Raw genomic sequence first — 19,812 nt, forward strand, 5'->3', positions numbered from 1 at the left:
TCCGTCTGCTCGTTTGCCGGCGTGTTCCTTAAAACAAGTAGTTAAACTCAGTATACTAGGTATTCACGCTAAATAACTAAAGAAGATAAGCAGGTTTGATAGTGGTTTCTGAAATGGTAGTGTTCTATGATCTCTGCTCGTACCCTGTAAGGTTAATTGGCGTGACGTTTATATTACGAAAATATATTCCTTGACCTCCAATAAGTATTATCATAATTTTCAAAATATATTTACCTACAATTGCAGTAAAATAACAGTTTTATTCGAAAATAGACTTTATACCCATGTGAAATAGTGACGGAAACAGAACGGTTAATCATTTTTGTATGTCCTTAATTTTGCCGTAAGTACTAATGTAACGACTTTTAACGTCATATCATGAAAGCAGACGTTCGAAATTTGAAATTTAAATTCAGAATGGAATTTTCGAATTCGTAAGCGGATTTTTTTATATTTTGACAGTTAAGTTTAGGGCTGCCAACATTTCTTTTTTTGTCGAAATATAGCTTACTTTTTTCAAATTTGACTTAAAATAGTAGTACGATATTATTATATCGTCACGCCTTTTATCCCTGACGGGGTAGGCAGAGGTGCACATTATGGAACGTAATACCGCTGTACATAAAAATGTAAGCTCACTTTTCACAATTTATGTTAAAAGTCTAATGTGATAAGAAAAAATAGTACGCTTCAAAAATATAGTACTACAGTACAGTAGGGAAGAATAAAAAATAGATAATTGACATTTCTTCACATACAAATAGTTTACGTACATAGTTTACGTACATTTTCACCTAAACTATTTTGATTAAACAAAGGGCACACGGAAATATAGTATTTTTGCGTACTTACTATATTCAACAGTATATACTACGGAGCCCCGAAATATAGTATAATACTTTAATATACATGTGCTACAACACCTTATGGTATTGCACTTAAAATATTTGTTTAGAGACTCTGACCCCACATTCAAACCATTGCAACGGTTTTATGGGGCTTAGTCTATAAGAATCTTACCTGTGTGGAAGTGGAATAAATAAATAATAATAAAAAAACTATATAATATAGTACGATTGGCAACCCTTGTTAAGTTGAATGTCAAATGTCAAAATTTAAATGAGGTTGAATAACTTTTTTCGGTGATGTGAGCGCTATTGTTTAATAGTGCTTTGGTTATTATTTAATACCTTTCAGGGTCATAATTAAACTTGATAAGTTACCTATCTATTAACACATTGAACGCCGTGGTGGTCACCGGTGACCGACGTTCGCGGAGGATTTGCCTTCAACAGTTTTCTATTGGTACTCAAAGACTTAATTGCCTCGTTGGTCGAGTAGTCGCAAGTGCGACTGCCGGACAAGGGGTCTCAGGTCGACCAAAGTATTACTGGCCTTTTTTTTCGGTATTTCAAAAATTTCTCAGTAGCATGGAGTCTGAAATCTTGTCCTATATATGGCAATAGGTTCACCCCCTATTACAAAGGACTTATAACACATATTATGGTGAATAGTCGGTGTACATTGTATAGCGGCCTTACGTGCCGTAATGTGCACCTCTGCCTACCCCTTCGGGGATAAAAGACGTGACGTAGACTATTAATTGCTTGATTCATTGAACAACAAAATCGTTATTAAGTCCTTTCTACGCCATTACATATAATTCTAAGCAATCAATAATACTTACTAACGAACAACTTAGTACGCAATAATTACTACCAACATAACAAAAGTGAAAACAATAGAATGAGGTTTTACTTAGCATTTGATATTAGAGTCTATTTATAGCTATAACAACATATTTATTACCTATCGTTGTAACAATGTGACGGCAATAGTATGGGAGAGCCATGCTTCGGCACTGCTGGGTCGGCTCGACCGGAGTTATACCACGCCCTCACAGTACACCGACGTGAAACAACGCTTTCGTTGTGTGTGTGAGGTTACTGGAGGCCCAATTACCAATCTTCCCAATCTCCGATTCTCTAAATCTTAAATTCCTAACCCACCAAAGGCCGGTAACGCACTTGTAACGCCTCTGGTGTTTCAAGTGTCCATGGGCGGCGGTGATTGCTTACCATCAGCTGATCCGTCTGCTCGTTTACCGGCTTAGTTATTCCATAAAAAAATCCTACCGTTCGTTGTTACAACGTATCGGCAATAAATATGATATATATCTAAAACATTTCTCTCTTACCTCTCTAGTGAATGAAAGTAATTTTACACAAAGACTGATACCAATCTGTAATTCCGATTACAGATAGTAAATAACTGAAAGTGCAGTGGTCTGGCGCACCGCCAGTGTGGACTAAACACGTTTCAAACAAACCCAGTGACAATGTCATCCACAAACATGTATACCAACCTAACGAACGAAAGTGTGCGAAAGTGACACCTGTCAAAATGACGGAGAAAAGAAGAAAGAAGGCGATACATTTTATTAAAACAATAAGGACTATATAGCGATAGTATTTTTCTTTTAATTTTTAATAGACTCCCAATTTTTTTTTTAAAACCAATACTGATCTCATAAAAGTGCTCAATTTAAACAAAAATAATGATTTCGTTGAAGAAATTGTACGGAGACGAGCTGCTACGACTGGCTCTGGTCTTAAGCCTACTTAAGGTGGACCCCAACGATTACTTAGAGAGGGAGACTCAGCAGATGCTGGCTGGACTCCACATTTCAAACGGATCCGATTGGTCTTTAGAACAGGAGGCCAGGACACTAATAAGACCAAGATACGTCCATCCAAAGTCTTTAGACAACATCCTGATAAACTACGAGAGACAATTGTTCGAGGAACTGAACTCTTTAGGCCGATATGGTAATCCAGAAACGGATTATAATGAACGGATTTGGAGTAACAGGGCGCCTATACTTCATACATATTTAGTGAACAATGTAGCGACGGACGCAGTCGCGCCACCGCTCGCCTCGGCGACGGTTAACGAAAATGCTGAGGATTCAGTTTCGGCGGACGATAACGTTGCTCAAGAAGTTAAAGTAGAAGAGACGGGAGAAGAGGAAGTTGAAACAGAAGAAGCAGAACGAAACAATGAAGAAAGACCAGACGCAGTTGTTACTCTGTCAGCAGACTTCCTCCACAATAGGACAGAAGAAGATATATTCGCTGAAATAGCGTCAAGGTCTTTTGACGTCAACGAGCTATTAGTACAACCATCCGAGATGCAGATCAAGAAAGAAGATGAGGACTTTGAAGTCCATGTAAAGAAGGAAGCAGAGGATGATTTGTATAGCGACAACGCTATAGATTTCATGCCATTCTTTAGTTCAAAGACTGAGATGGAGTTTGGTGAAACAAATTCTGTTTTGCAACAAAACATGGCTGATCTGCAAGAGTTTAATGACGTAGATGATGGTAAAGAGTTGAAGCATGATTTGGAGTATTTGGACGTCAAACAACAGCAGGAAAACTTGGAACAGTATTTACTGGAGAATACTCCTTTGGATGCTGAAGTATATGAGCTGGCTCCAATGTTTGAAGAAGAGTTGGTTCTGAATGTGAAGAGAGAAAGAGCCAGTACGAGTTTCACGGCTAGTTCCAGTGGTGTTAGTGATATGGATGCTTCTACTGATGGTGTGGATGTCAAAATGGAGCCTGATGAAGGGCATCATACGGGTGACGAGTTGACGCAAGAGGTGAGTTTAGCTAATGTAGCTTTTATTTACTTTAGTTGTAAGGTTGATTTTGCTGTGTCGTTTTCATGTTTTTGTCTTATAGAGCTGATAGTTACGTTTACAGTCGGGGAAATTTAATTTAAAATGTTTGGGAGTTCAAAAATGTGTTTTAGCTACGTGTAAACAAAGTTTAAATTCACTTATTGCGTTCAAACCATATATATTAAAATGTTTGTGATACAATAAGGTTTGGGACTTAAAAAATGTGTTTTAGCTGCGTATAAACAAAGTTTAAATTCCTTAATCACGTTTCTACTAAGTACTATTAGATTTTACGGTAAAATAACAAGTTCATATTCTACGCAATTGTATTTTTCATAACCATTGCTGCATTTGTTTACGTGGATCATAATTGAGTCTTGTTCCGACACGCAATGTATTACAAATGACGTCACAAGTTCATAGTACACATATAATCAACGAGGTTACTGATTTTAAAATTCAAAATACGTATTCTAAATGCAACAAATATATAGGTACAGTTGACGGTGGCGCTAGTTTCTTCGTGAAAACGTTTTGTTATGACAGTTTTCTTAGGAGTTTTGGTTAGTTCCAATTTTCGCCACCGGAATTTTTAAATTGGTTGTTTTTACGTTGACAGACTTATTGTCGTTGCTTTTCTTTTATAGTTTTGTTTGGAAAGAGTATTCTTTTTTATTGTAATTTTCATGAGACATTAAATTATTGTTCCATATATTTCTTAAAATTCTCTAAGATTTCATTTTTAAATATTACTTATGTTAATCAGTAGCGGTAGCATGGTCCAAGCTACCGGTGGTTAGGGCTCCAGAGACAGAAACCTCCTCACAATACGTGCCGTTTCCGGGAGAACTGCCTTCTGCATCAGGCCCTTGATCCACCCGCCTAACGCCAGCCTCCTAAGATGGATGTCAAGGCTTTTAGGGATTAACCCATTGGCCGACACGACTATCGGCACAATGATTTTAAAATAATAATTTTTTTTTTCGCTTATACACGTGAGTAGGCCAGTAATAAAAAAATATTAAGCATTATTTTTTTAACTGTCAAAATTTTGAGGTTATATTTTATGGAGAGAAAATCAGAATATGTATTTTTTCTTTAATGTGTCATTACCAAACGCTTTTTAGTATTTTGCGAATTGGTTTAAAGGTAGTATTTGTTTATGTAAATAAATTACTTGTATGTTAGAATACCTATATTATTAGGACATCACGGTTATAATATTTTGTTTTCATCATATTTTTTTTCTGTCAAATACAACCCGGGTCTTTTCAAGGCCAGAGTGAATAGGTACTTTCTAAGTCTGTGTGCTCCATCTTCGGCCACATCTTCGCTTCGCCGTCCTGGCAGTAAGCGGGTTGGTGGCCAAACGCAGACTTATCAACGATAAAAAAAACGACAAAAGTTCTACAGAGAGACACTTTGGAAAATGAAGTAAAGACAGGGGCGAAAACTAGTATTAACATAAAATTGAATACTTTAAGTATAATAGTCATTAATTTTAATTGGTAATTAATAATTAGCATACGGCATACGTTTATATTAACGTGTCCATAAACCAATTTTAAAATATAAATAAGTTTCATGATATTTCGCCTTTTAAACATTTAGGGGGAAGGCAGAAGTTTAGGGTAGGAACTTAAGTGCTTATTGAAGTTGTAATTTTTATATGGTACTCAGACCACTATAGATAGGGCCCAGTAGGGCTGATGTCTATTCCGGAGCTGCGGACTACTTAGCGGGTTACCGGAGCTCCGGCTCGAAAAGCAGGAGTAAGAACGGGGTGGTTTTTAGTCAGTAAGAGTCTGACACTCCCTCTCGCCTCGCCCAGGGCGGGTGAAGTCATTGGATGATTTTTCCCCCTAAAAAAATTATACATGTATTTCTAAATTAACACTGCGTGAGAATCGAAGCCTGTATTATACGTAACAATGCGGTTTTGCGATAAAAATGATAAAATTCGTTTATCTCTGCTTATCTATGAGTGGTAACTAGTGCGCATGTTATATATGAGTACTCAAAATATACATACATACTTACACAAAAATTTTAATTTATTCTCGAGAAAAAAATATGGAACAGAGAGTAAAGTTCCCTAAGAAAAGCAGTATCCTCCGACCAGGATAGGTTATTGTGTTTTTCTCATTTTTCAAGTGTGGGAGAGCCATGCTTCGGCACTACTGGGCTCGACCGGAGTGATACCACGGCCTCACAGAAAACCGTTGTGTTTCGTTGTGTGAGTGAGGTTACCGGAGGTCCAATTAGATCCCTCCCCAATCTTCCCAATCCCTGATTTCCCAACAATCCTTAAATTCTTAACCACCAAAAGGCCGGCAACGCCAACGGCCACTTGTAACGCCTCTGGTATTTCATGTTTTTATGTTACAAGTATAACGCTTCTGGTGTTTCGGGTGTTCATGCGCGGCGGCGATTGCTTACCATCAGGTGATCCGTCTGCTCGTTTACCGGCTTATTCCATAAAAAAGTCCATCGTAGTAAAGTTTCAGTGCAAATTCTAATCGTAAGTTCTAAGTAATGCCACCGTAAGTGCGGGTCTGCGGATGGCGAGCAAGGGTAGCTCGCCGCCCGAACAGAACCATAGCCGTGTGTGGGGCGCGTCGCGTTCTGCGCGCGCCACAAAGAGCCATCAGACCACCACAGATGGGGCCCAGTAGGGCTGATGCCTGATCCGGAGATGCGGACTTCCTAGTGGGTCACCGGGGCTCCGGCTCGACAGCAGGAGTAGGAACGGGGTGGTTTTCAGTCAGTAAGAGTCTGATACTCCCTCTCTCCTCACCCTGGCGAGAGAAGTCATTGGATGATATTTCCTCCTTAAAAAAAAGTTCTTTGAAAAAAAAAGTTCTCTTATGACTGCCTCGTTGGTCGAGCCGTCGCAAGTGCGACTGCCGGACAAAAGGTCTCGGGTTCGATTCCCGGGTTCTTCGAAAAGTTCTCAATAGTAGCGCGAAGTCTGGAGTTGTGTCCAGGATATGGCAATAGACTCACTCCCTATTACATGGGACTTATAACACATTGGTAGAAAGTGGGTGTACATTGTATAGAGGCATGCTGTAATGTGAATATCTGCCTACCCCTTCGGGGATAAAAGGTGTGACGTTGTTTTAAAAGTTCTATCTAAGTAATAGTTACGCTTTTTAAACTTAACGCAGTTAGCCACGCGGGTTCAATGACCTGTAATGTCAGTGAACTTGTAAAATTTAACTTGTATTGTTGGTACGTTGAATTCAAGCCCACGTTAAATCAAATTGAGCCTATGTTTTGTATACTATTCTAATAAATTAATGTAAAAACTAGCTGATGAACGCGGCTTCGCTCGCGTTGATTCGCCTAAGGGTCAATCTCTAACTCCGAAACGATATTTGATCGTAATTAGTTATGTATTTCATTGAAACAACAAAAAAATATACTATTTATTTTTTTACCACTAAATAATTACTACTAAATATGTATATCAAAAAATCAGACCGTAGTATATAAGCTACCGGTCAATAAAACTCCCGCCAAAATCGGTCTAGCCATTTCAGAGATTAGCCAGAACAAACAGACAAACAGATAAAAATTATAAAAGATGTGATTTTGGTGCAGTTATGTGTATTCATAAGTTTGTAGTAAAAAGCGGTTAACCCAAGGCGAAAGAAGTCATTGGATGATTTTCTCAACTAAAAAAGGGGAGTTGACTATTACATATTGGGAATCAGCTGTGTACCATGTAATGAATTGTAGGAATGGTGGGGGAATGCTGAGAGAGGATTTCCTAGAAATTCGTTAAAAAAATATTTCAATACCCATTTTAAAGTAAGAATACAGTTTAGCATATTTAACGTTTTTTTCGTTTGAAACGTTTCAAAAAAAGAATACGTTCTAATTCGAATTTTAAAACAGTTTTTATAACGGTTGTCGACGGCATCACGCGATTAGATATTCCATATTCGAATTTCAAACTAGGGATTTGATCTTTGTGTTTGTTTCCTGCTTTTAAATTCTGGATTCTTACCGCCGCGCCGTACTCAGTTTTTTTTTTAATTAACTTTGATCCACACTAGTTTTTATTCCTGTGTCGTGAGTGCGTTTACTAACATACAAATTCACATACACATGACACCCAGACCCGAAACAACAATTTGTGGGTTAAACATAGAGTTGTTACTTGCTTGGGAATCGAACCCGCTACACGTTGCGCGGCAGCCGTTTGCCCAGCCTCCGCATTAACCGTGAAGTCTATCAAAAAGTATTGTAGACAGACGTACTAACAAACTTTACTCTATTATGTATACACCTATACATATAAACACACTGATCAAGTAATTCTATTCTCTCTCCCTTTAAATACATTTTCAATCTAAACCCTTTGATAACAAAGTTGAAAATAGCGTGTAGTAACTCTTATTCTGTCTCTCTTCAATACATTTTCAACTTAAACACTCAGATAACAAAGTTGAAAATAGCATTGTTTATGTCATTTGTTGCTGTTACAATGTTGCATTTACACGTGTTAGCTATTTCTAATCTATTATCTATCATTATTGTACGTAAGTGTGGGAGAGCCATGCTTCGGCACGAATGGGCCGGCTCGACCGGAGTGATACCACGGCCGAGCAGACAACCGACGTGAAACAACGCTTGTGGCTCCGGCTCAAAAAGCAGGAGAATGAACGGGGTGGTTTTTAGTCAGTAAGAGTCTGACACTCCCTCTCGCCTCGCCTAAGGCGGGAGATGTCATTGGATGATTTTCCCCCTTCAAAAAAAAGAGTCTATCAATAAAAAAGGTAATTTAAAAAACTAAAAAACCCGACTGCGTTTCTTAATAATATTTATATGAAAAATCCCTAAAACAAGAAAGTCATCGTAAAATTGAAGCAGTCGGGACCCATTCTAAAAAGCCAGTCGTAAGTATGTGCCCTCACTAAGTTTTCATATTTAGAATGGGTCCCGACTGCTTCAATTTTACGATGACTTTCTTGTTTTAGGGATTTTTCATATAAATATTATTAAGAAACGCAGTCGGGTTTTTTAGTTTTTTAAATTACCTTTTTTATTTTATGGTATTTTAGTTTTATTATTTTTATATTTTGATATATCTAGTGTCACTCTCACAGTAAATACGAATCAAACGACCCCTATCAAGCAGAAATCCATCAAGTCGTTCAGGCTAGAGAGTTAGAAATATTCGAATTTGGCGCCAAAAATCCGCCATTTTGTTTTTTTATTATTTTGATATATCCAGTGTCACTCTCACAGTAAATACGAATCTAACGACACCTCTCAAGTCAAAATCCATCAAGCCGTTTAGGGTAGAGAGTGAGAAATATTCGAATTTGGCGCCAAAAATCCGCCATTTTGATTTTTAAATATTTTGATATATCCAGTGTCACTCTCACAGTAAATACGAATCCAACGACACCTCTCAAGCCAAAATCCATCAAGCCGTTTAGGCTGCAGGGCGTGCCAAACAATTATACATACATACATACATACATACATACATACATATATACATACATACTCTCGAAAAACATAACCCTCCTTCTGGCGCAGTCGGGTAAATATTACTATGCTACAAATGTTTTACTTTCTCCTACTATAATTACAAAGTAATGAGATAAAATATGTAATAAATAATCTATTTATAATATAACACGTGCAAACACAACTCTCGTTTTCTAAACGCACTCATTTTGGCAATAATTCAAAACTATTTATCTCCTATTAACATTGTGTTCGTTCTTCCAATATTTCTGCTTACCCCTTCTTTTTATATAGAAGGTTATAACACCGTAGATAAACTAGAATAAATTATCTATATTTTGGTCAAAGTTTCATCGAAATCGGTTCAGTAGTTGCGGAGTTAGAGCCTAATGAATCGACACACGTGTTTTTATTTTTGTTTTTGTAAATAAATAAAGTTAGGTATAGTGATATTACGCTTCTATTATCAGTAATAGATAATTAATTTTAGTAACTCACACCTGTTTGAATACTTAAATAACCTTTATATCGTTTCGTTACGCCTTTCTATCCAAAGGGGTAGGCAGAGGTGCACATTGCGGCACGTAATGCCGCTATACAATGTACACCTACTTTTCACCATTTAGGTTATAAGTCCCATGTAATAGGGGGTGAGCCTATTGCCATATACTGGACACAATTCCAGGTTCTGTGCTATTATTGAGATTTTTTTCCGAAAAAACCAGTAGTTCTTTGCCCTACCCGGGAATCGAACCCAAAACACCTTGCCCTGCCATCGCATTTGTGACATCTCAATCAACATGGCAGTTTAATAACCTTTATAACTAATGTCACCTCAATCAGTTCATTGACCCCAGGGGTGCAACGCGACCCTTTAGGGCTTCGAACTTGCGGGAGTTTGCCCCCAATAGCCAGACGAGGAAACAAAGGGCTCCGGGCATTGCCTTTCTGGGGTCTAGACGTCTAGGTTTCAGCTAAAATGCACTAGGTCCCAATTTTGAGGGTCATGTGGGTATAAAATTTTGTTGGTCTGTTAATGTGAACAAAGCGTGATTTTGTTCTAAGTATTTATATGTTTGCAGGAGTAAAAATTAATTTAAAGGAGTGTTTGGGTGCTTTTCCACTAGAGATGTGCTATGTAGCCTTGCTGCGAAGATGTAATAGCTAAACTTTGAAACTATGTGACCGTTTCCACTGATACTAAGTTATCGCCACCGCCCATGGACACCCGAAACACTAGAGGCGTTACAAGTGCGTTGCCCCCCCAAAAGCGGTTAGGAATTTAAGGGAAATTTGGGATGGGGGATAATTGGGCCCCGGTAACCTCAATCACAGAACGAAACACAACGCACGTATTGTTTCATGTCGGTTTTCTACTCGGCCGTGGTATCACTCGGTCGAGCCGGCCCATTCGTGTCGAAGCATGGCTCTGCCACACTTGTCTTGAATACCTAGAAACATCTGAATATTGTCTAAAAAAATAGGGAAAACGTATTGAATCAGGTGTTTATAAATACGTTTTAATACTAACGCGAGTGACTCACACAACGACTCTTTGTCTGCGAGTCGCGAAATTACTAAAAATTGAATAATTCTCGCCATTGCCAGCGTGTCGCGTAGATACATTCATCACAGTCTTATGTTCGACGTCACGCCTTTTATCCCCGAAGGGATAGACAGAGGTCCACATTACGCCTAATGCCGCTATAAAATGTACACCGAATTTTCACCATTTGCGGTATACTTCCCATGTAATAGGGGGTGAGCCGGGCACATTTCCAGACATTTCCGTGTTACAACAAATTTTCAAAAATTACAAATTTTCGCCTAAGGTCGGTGAAGTCATTGGATGATTTTCCGTTCTTAAAAAATACCCCCTAGTTATATCTGAAATCTGGATCATACCCTCTAGTTTTGGAGCTGCGGACTACCTAGCGGGTTTATTAGAAACAGGAGTAGAAACGGGGTGGTGTTTAGTCAGTAAGAGTCTGACACTCCCTCTCGCCTCGCCCATGGCGGGAGAAGTTATTCGATGGGTTGCAAAAAAAATACCCTCTAAAATACATAATTATATTGTTACCACACTAGAATGTTTCTCCTGTGTCGTGGGTGCGTTTACAAACATACAAGTTCACATACACATAAGGTCTTGCATCCTCCTTAAAAAAAAAAAATACCCTCTAGCGGTATTAGAAATCTATCCGGAGCTGCGGACTACCTAACGGGTTACCAGGGCTCCGGCTCGACAAGCAGGAGTAGGAACGGGGTGGTTTTTAGTCAGTAAGAGTCTGACACTCTCTCGTCCAAGGCGGGTGAAATCATGGAATGATAATTCCCCCCTCAAAATAAAGTGCTATATTAGAAATCTAGTTCGTCTATTTCTCTTTGTTACGCAGTGCGGGACTCGTTCTATTTCGGCCCAGTCCTAACCTTGTCTTACCTTGACCGCTACTAACCTTGTCCGACGATTTACGAGTTTTTTACTCCAAATCATATGTTTCTAGAAGCTATTTTAGGTAATTGATAATAACGCCATCTATTGAGCTTTCATGCGTATTATAGTTTCTTTGTTTGGTGTCGAGTTGTTTGTTTTTGTTGTAATTATCGTTTTGTAATTAATGTTGTATAATAAAAGTTTTTGGCGTTATTCGTGCGTTTCTATTGCTTATGCTTAATTTATGAACGTTTTTATATTATATTACCTACGTATTTTATTTATTCTGTTACGTTAAGTTACATTTTCGTACTTATTCATTTTCACTAATTATTTCGATATTCTTATTTACCTTGCGAGTTTTTAAGTTTTATATTTCTTTTGCACTGCAAAATGTAAAAGTCATAATAATTAACTATTCTTTGTTACGTATACTCGTATTGTGTCTTAACGTAGCGCCCTCTGCCGTTGAATAGCAGAATCAACTAAATGGAAACTGTAACATCTACTAGATGGTGCTTTTATCAGTACCGAAGTTCAGCGTTTCGAACACAGATGTCGCTACGCCGTTAGTCTTGTATCTCTCCGATAGATGGCAGTAAACGAGAATATACATAGTTTCTAACATTTTATAATAGATGGCGTAGCTGTGTCGTAACTTGTAATTAATTACAAATGATATTTGGGTATAATTGTTTAGATTAGCTATTTCTACATATTCTTTATAGCATTATGTATTCTAGTTATATAGAAGAATTCTTGTTTTTTTGTTTCAAATTAAAAATGTTAAATACTAACTTGTTTGATAATATCTATTAATGCTAAAATATTTCATCATTATGGCGGTAAAGTCGTTGGCGGGCGCTAGTAATACATTATATAAAATATATAAACAGCATATGTACATAAAAAAAGTAATTAAAAACCTTCCAAATGCACTATGGTTGATCAATTTTATTATCCCGCTGCGCAAGACCCCTACCGGCATTATAATTGCATCGAAATTTTTAAACAACAAACAAATTTCAATCTTACACCTTAGAAAACAAAGCTCAAATTCCAATACAATAAAAATGCAGATACGATATTTTCGAATCAATACAAAAAAGAGTTCAATATTTAAATTTGACGCATATTCGAATAGGCGTAACGCGTTCGTAATTGTTTTTGATTTTAGATCTTAATTCTATGTAGGTACAGTTCATTTTTGCTTGATGTTATGAGTAGTTTTTTTTACCGGCATTTGATTCAAGTCTGTTATTAAATTCAAGTGTTTTGAGCCAATTAAAGATGGAGTCTGCTCTATCGTTGATTTTGTTCTTAATTATTTTAATTGTATACTCCATTGGGCTGGGTAACCGGCTGCCGCGCAACGTGTAGCGGGTTCGATTCAAGCAACTCTATGTGTGATCCACAAATTGTATTTTCGGGTCTGAGTGTCATGTGTATGTGAACTTGTATGTTTGTGAACGCACCCACGATACTTAAACTTATAATTAGAAATTATAAGCCTAGGTTTCCTCACGATGTTTTCCTTTACCGTTAGTCAGTGGTATCTAAATTGTCTTAGAAAGTCCATATAAACGTAATAAATATTAGAAAACCACTTTTACTCTCCCCTATACAATATACACCGATGTCCAAAATCAGTAGTAAAAAAAAAAACCTTGTCCTACCCAGCAATCGATTCGCCATCTAACGTCTCATCAGTATACGCGGCAAAACTAAAAAGCTAAAACTAAAACCAACAGAGAAAAAATCAACAAAATAATATTTCTATATTAAAACTTAAAAGCGGCCTCGCAAAAGGATTCCTAAAAGAATTCCTTCGCTATTATTGTATCAAAAGAAAAAAAAAACAGAAATCTTCGCGCCCTTTTATCTGTCACTGTCATCAATGTATGTCAAAATGGCGCCGACTCTTATTCTGTGGCTTTTATCGATTCTATTGATTATTATTGTAATCCTTTTATGTTAGAAAGATTGTTATGATTATTATAAGAGACGAATGGGCCGGTTCGACCGGAGTGATACCACGGCCTCACAGAAAACTGACGTGAAACAACGCTTGCGTTGTGTGTGTGAGGTTACCGGAGGCCCAATTATCCCCCTTTCTAATGCCCGATTCCCCAATAACTCTTTAAATTCCTAATGCGGGCAACGCACTTGTAACGCCTCTGATGTTTCAAATGTCCATGGACGGCAGCGATTGCTTACCATCAGTTGATTCGTATATTAATTTGCCTCTTATTTCATAATAAATCGATGTATGTATTTTTTATGGAATTTATGGAAAAAAGCACCCACACGAAGATCAGGGTTGGTGAAAAATGCTATTTATTTATTTATTAGGACAACCAGTAGTTGTTACATTAGGACTTATATCTAAACACTTACATAATAATAAATTTAAATGCACAACATTTTAAGGTGTCACAACATGCACTGTAGGACATATTTGCTCTACCAATACCACATGTAGTCTAGTCTATCAATTAATATAACTAGTTATGTATATTTTAAGTAAAAATACTTCAATTCAATTAACGTGGCAATGCGGCCAGTCTTCTGGGAACGTTCCCCAGTGACAGCGATGCGGACGAGTAGGTACTTCGACGCCTAAAGAAAGATTTTTTTCTTTATTTTAGTTTTAAGTTAGTTTTTATTCCTTTTTAGGTATTTTTAAGTTGTAAATAATGTGTAATGTTAATAATTTACTTCCAATTAACTAATGTTTCTCTCTTTCTCTTGTTCCCAGGACATGGACCTCATCGAGGTGCTTTGGAAGCAGGATGTGGACATGGGTTTCTCCCTGGAGGATCCTATGCAGCCGGTAAGTTAAGCAATATTCCTAACTTCGTCCATTTAGAAATGCATTAAGCCTCGTACTCATGCATAGTAAACGTTTTGCTTAGCAACAGTTGATCAACGTTGTTGATGAATAGCGAGAATGCTGCTGGAAACTTTGTTTAAACTAATATAAACTGATGTTTTCGCTCGCCGGGCGTCAACTCTGCAGCATGGCGCGATCAACTCCGCAACAAAAGTGTTGCCCGCAACATGTTTATGCAACCATGTTGCTAAGCAAAATGTTTACCATGAATACAAGGCTTTAGATATTTATTTTTCATTGTGACACGTAGTAAAGATTAAAATACATTTATTTGTTTATATGTGTGTATTATGGTGGTCGCTCATTAAAGCCTCTCGGCACCCGACTAGCACCGCCTTACCTTGAGCGGTCAACAGTCTTTACGAACTTCTATGGATTACTAATAAGCTCAACTGACAATCGCTGCTCGCAGGCGCGCGGGACATGCGTGGACCGCGCGCTGCCCGCGATAGATTCACGTAAACGCAAAAGAATAAACAAACGACTATACTCGAAAATTCGTGGACAACGCGTTGACTGCGCGGCGTTTACTAGTTGACCAGTCGGCGTTCGGTTGAGGCGGTTGCTTTTCGGGTACTGAGTGGCTTAATAAGCGACGAGTTTTATACGTACACAATAAAAAACATATAAGAAAATCTTTAAAATATAGTATTATGATATTTTAAAGATTTTACTAGAACTGACTGCACGGTTGGCGCGGTGTCAGGGCTATAGGCTGCCATGCAACGTGTAGCGGGTTCGATTCCCGCACGGAGTAACTCTTTGTGTGATCCACAAATTGTTGTTTCGGGTCTGGTAATCATGTGCATGTGAACTTGTATGTTTGTAAACGCACCCACACAGGAGTAAATCCTAGTGTTAATAAAAAAATAGTTTGTACAATAGGTGTTATAACGTAAAGCAATTTCTATCTAATATTACCACTTCTCTGCTCTCAAATATTATACGTATCTCTTATTTCTCCCTACAGGAAGGTCCTACAGCAACCAAAGTGCTTGGAGATGAGATTGAGAAAGAACTGAAGCTTGCAGAAGAAAAGATCGTGAAGAAGAATGAGGAAAAAGCTGAGATTGAAAAGGTTAAGGCTTCGTTACTGGACTCCGAGATTAAGGAGGTAAGTCAAAATCAAAATTATTATTTGCCTTAAGACTTAAGTCAGTCTGTCTCTTGCCGGAGCTGCGGACTACCTAGCGGGTTACCGGGGCTCCGGCTCGAAAAGCAGGAGTAGGAACGGGGTGGTTTTTAGTCAGTAACAGTCTGACACTCCCTCTCGCCTTGACCAAGGCGGAAGTTTATGTCCCTGAGACGCGCCGAACTTCAGTTGCCTTTAAATTTAAGGCAGTCTGTCTCCTGCCGAAGCTGCGGACTACCTAGCCGGTCTACCGGAGCTCCGGCTCGAAAAGCAGGAGTAGGAACGGGGTGGTTTTTAGTCAGTAAGAGTCTGACACTCCCTCTCGCCTCGCCCAAGGCCGGAGAAGTCATTGGATGATTTTGCTCCCGTTAAAAAAAATCTGTCTGCTGCATTAAATTCACCGAGGGAAGTGGAAGCTGTCGTTTTTTCTCCACTAATAATATCTAGTGTTCCGGTGTTTACATGGTTGTATCTACTATAGATCCTGGTATACAGAAGTTGCATAAAAAGACTCATTCAATGTTCATAAGCTAAAAATATGATCTACGTATTTTTTTGTAACTTTTGATGTTTCAAGTGTCTGACGTCTTCTTGTTATTGACGAAGCGACAGAGACATTGAAAGATATTTTATATGAGAAAAACATACTCATAATCAATGATTTATATACACTATTGTAAACTTCAAACACAACACTACCTCCCATTAAAGCCGCGGCAGATACTTTTAGAACAACTTATACAATTTGTGATAGTTTTTAAATAAATATCTTATTTTCAGGATGACCCTTGGGCCGGACTCTCTTATACCGTCGATACTGAAACAGGTAAGAGCATTTATTAAATCACACTTTTTCACATTTTACAGCATAAAATATAGCCAGAAAACTATTATTTACAAATTTTACAATAATAAATCACCTTTCATTAAGTAAAAATCACGGTTTACTCACGTATATTAATGGAGAAAAGCTCTACTAGTTTCGAGTCACAGAGGGACACTTCATCCGCAGTCGCGCAGCCTACTGACTGCCTCTGTGACTCGAAACTAGTAGAGCTTTTCTCCATTAATGTACCAGTGAGTAAACCGTGATTTTTAGTTCATTTAGTATGTCTCACGATAGTTCTTATAAAAATAAATCACCTTTCAGTTTAGTTATTCATAATCTTCATAAATATTCTAAGCTAAATTTCATCTAAATTGGTTCATCAGTTTTTGAGATAGCAATATGCATTTTAATTTAATTTGGTTTGGAAAGAAAGACATTTTAAAGTTGTGCATAAAAGTTTTGATATCATGAAAACATTACGACGAAATGCAAGAAGCGGAGTTGGCAGAGGACTGACAAGGTAAGTGAAGTGTTGCAAGATCGAATCTCCGATTGTATCATTGTTACCTAGCGGGTTACGGGGACTTGAAACAGGAGTAGGAACGGGGTGGTGTTTAGTCAATAAGAGTCTGAGAGACAGACTGACAAATGTTGTAAAAAAATATTATTGTGTGTATATTCATAAGCATGTAGTAAAAAGCGGTTATTTCAATATTACAAACAGACACTCCAATTTTATTTATGAGTATTACTGCTGTACTCAGAGTCATTTAATGGTTACTTAACCCAATCCTTAGTCATTGTTTTCGGAACAAAATCTTTACCAAGGAATAGTTTAAGTAATCATTAAATATCTCTGAGTACGGCATTTAGTTTAGATGTGATAGTTTGAAAGTTTGTATGTATGTTTGTCCCTCAATCACATCAAAACGGCTAAAGGGATCGGGATGAAATTTGGAACAGGGGTAGATTATGATCTAGAACAACACATAGGCTACTTTTTATTCCACGACAACGCGGACGAAGCCACTGGCGTAACCTAGTACATATATCAATAACAAAATGTAATTAAAATTTTTACAACCATCTTGCATGTGACCATCTGTTCAATACTTTTTTTCCTTTAATTCCAAAAATATATTATTCGACCTTTTTTTTCAAAGCTTCAAGTTATTTCTACCATTGTTTCTAGTCCCTAGGGGTACATACCCTAAGCGGAGTCGGGACAAATCATTAGTCTAATGACTCAGCTTCTTTTACGTTTATAAAGCCGCTCTTTCCGACTCGATACAACGAGCAGTTGCGACCGGATTTCTGATTTCAAATATAAAACTGTTCAATTTTGGTGTCGATTTTTGGTGTGTGTGTTCGGTTGTTGCCACCGCTGTTCTTGGTGTGGGTGTCTAATACCCGAGTGAGGGTGCTTTTCTAGCAGAGATGTGCTATGTAGATATGCTACGAAGATGTAATAGCTAAGCTGTGAAACTATGTGATCCTTTCCAACGATACTAAAATATGCAGCTGTGCGAGGAAGATGCGCAGCTCGAGTATGCAATGTATAAAAAATCACGGTTTACTCACGTACATTAATAGAAAAAAGCTCTACTAGTTTCGAGTCACATAGGGACTCTTCATCATGAGCAGCGTGCGCAAACGCGGCGACGTCACCGCGTATGTCTCAAAACAGTTATTATAAAACAAAATTATTTAATTTGATAGTCCATTTATCGAGGAAGGCTATAAGGTTATTAAACATCACGCTACAATCAATAGGTGTCGTATATCGGGTGAAACCGCGCGGGAGTAGCTAGTATATTTTATTATTAGGGGGATATTTCCCTCCCTATATTGGTTATATCACTTCACCCCTTATGTATAGATGTTATATAAGGGGTCGCGAAGGGTAACGACCCGGTGTCGATTCCCGGTCTAGTTGTTTGGTAAATACTCGTCAATTGAATATGTTTTACTGAAATTATTTCGTTTTTTGTTGTAGTTCTGTGTAGTGTGGCTTCGATTTTAGTTTTCAGAAAAAGTAATTTATCTGTTTTTGGTTTTATAATAAGGTAGTTATCAGATTGTCCGATTTTTGACACCCAGACACGAAGCAACAATTTGTGGATCACACAAAGAGTTGCTACGTGCGGGAATTGAACCTGCGACACGTTGCACGGCAGCCAGTTGCCCAGCCACCGCACCAACCGTGCAATCAAATATTGCCCCATACTATGATTTTTTCCTGTGTGTGCGGTTTTCAGCATACTATTTTTCAGACTTTAGGAGCAGGTTTAGGTATATTACCTGACTTAAAAAATGGGTACGGCAAACTAAACTGACGGCGGTTCCTTCGTTAATAAAAAGTTATATAAAAGATAAATGATACCTTTATTCGCTTCCAAAAAGACAATTTAATATTTTCAAAAACTTTTTCAACTTTGTGTCCAAAAATGTATATTAAAGTATTTCAAAATCAATGAATATTTTATGGGTTAAAAAACTTTTAATAACTTACTGATATTTTTGATAAGAAGGGGATGACGCATTCAAAATCTATAATTTATATCAAACAGGTATTTTTTTATTATCGGTGACTGACTGACTGACAGACAGACATACACAGCTGTCTGCCTAGAGGGTTACCGGGGCTCCGGCTCAAAAAGCAGGAGTAGGAACGGGGTGGTTTTTAGTCAGTAAGAGTCTGACACTCCCTCTTGCCTCGCCCAAGGCGGGAGAAGTCATTGGATGTGCTAAGCTGTGAAACTATGTGACCGTTTCCATTGATACTATTCTATATAACTGTGCGAGAAAGATGCGTAGCTCGAGTTTGCGATGTACCGATAGTTATAGGGTTAGCACGCGCCTTTCTACCTTCAAACCTTCAAGAAAAGGGCATATTCCTTCTTAAAAGGCCGGCAACGCACCTGTGGCTCCTCTGATGCTGCGGGTGACCATCAGCGGCGTTGATCGCTTACCATCAGGTGATCCGTCTAGTCGTTTACCTCTTATTCCATAAAAAAAGACGCTACGGTAGATCTAGTCTAATGGGACGGACTTGCGGACGGCGAGCAAGTATAGCTCGCCGCCGCATCAGTACCAGTCCTGTGCGTATGCCGCGTCGCGTTCCGCGCGCGCTTCAAAGAGCCATCAGACCACCAGATGGGGCCCTGTAGGACTGATGCCGACCCGGAGCTGCGGACTACCTAGCGGGTTACCGGGGCTCCGCCTCGAAAAGCAGAAGTAGGAACGGCGTGGTTTTTAGTCAGTAAGACTCTGACACTCCATTTAGCCTCAAAAATTATGTGGTAAACGATACTGCAACTACGCGACGCAATGCAACGCACTAAACGGGCCT

General features: G+C 38.3%; 1 protein-coding gene across 9 annotated transcripts in view; it reads left to right on the forward strand.

Annotated features, from left to right (window-relative positions):
• LOC118281287 (segmentation protein cap'n'collar) overlaps positions 1-19,812 on the forward strand; it is a 166,144-nt gene that overhangs the window by 55,768 nt on the left and 90,564 nt on the right. For 4 of the 9 annotated variants that reach the window (XM_050701031.1, XM_050701033.1, XM_050701035.1 and 1 more), the window contains exons 2-5: positions 2,261-3,664; positions 14,365-14,439; positions 15,470-15,613; positions 16,412-16,457. In XM_050701031.1, the coding sequence (XP_050556988.1) occupies positions 2,558-3,664; positions 14,365-14,439; positions 15,470-15,613; positions 16,412-16,457 (1,372 nt within the window). In that variant the 5' untranslated portion in view covers positions 2,261-2,557. Of the gene's footprint in view, positions 1-2,205; positions 3,665-14,364; positions 14,440-15,469; positions 15,614-16,411; positions 16,458-19,812 lie in introns of all 9 variants that reach the window. The other 5 variants (XM_050701040.1, XM_050701039.1, XM_050701038.1 and 2 more) reach the window with 2 other exon arrangements.

Source organism: Spodoptera frugiperda, chromosome 19, assembly GCF_023101765.2.
Source record: "Spodoptera frugiperda isolate SF20-4 chromosome 19, AGI-APGP_CSIRO_Sfru_2.0, whole genome shotgun sequence".
Lineage (NCBI taxonomy): Eukaryota > Metazoa > Arthropoda > Insecta > Lepidoptera > Noctuidae > Spodoptera > Spodoptera frugiperda.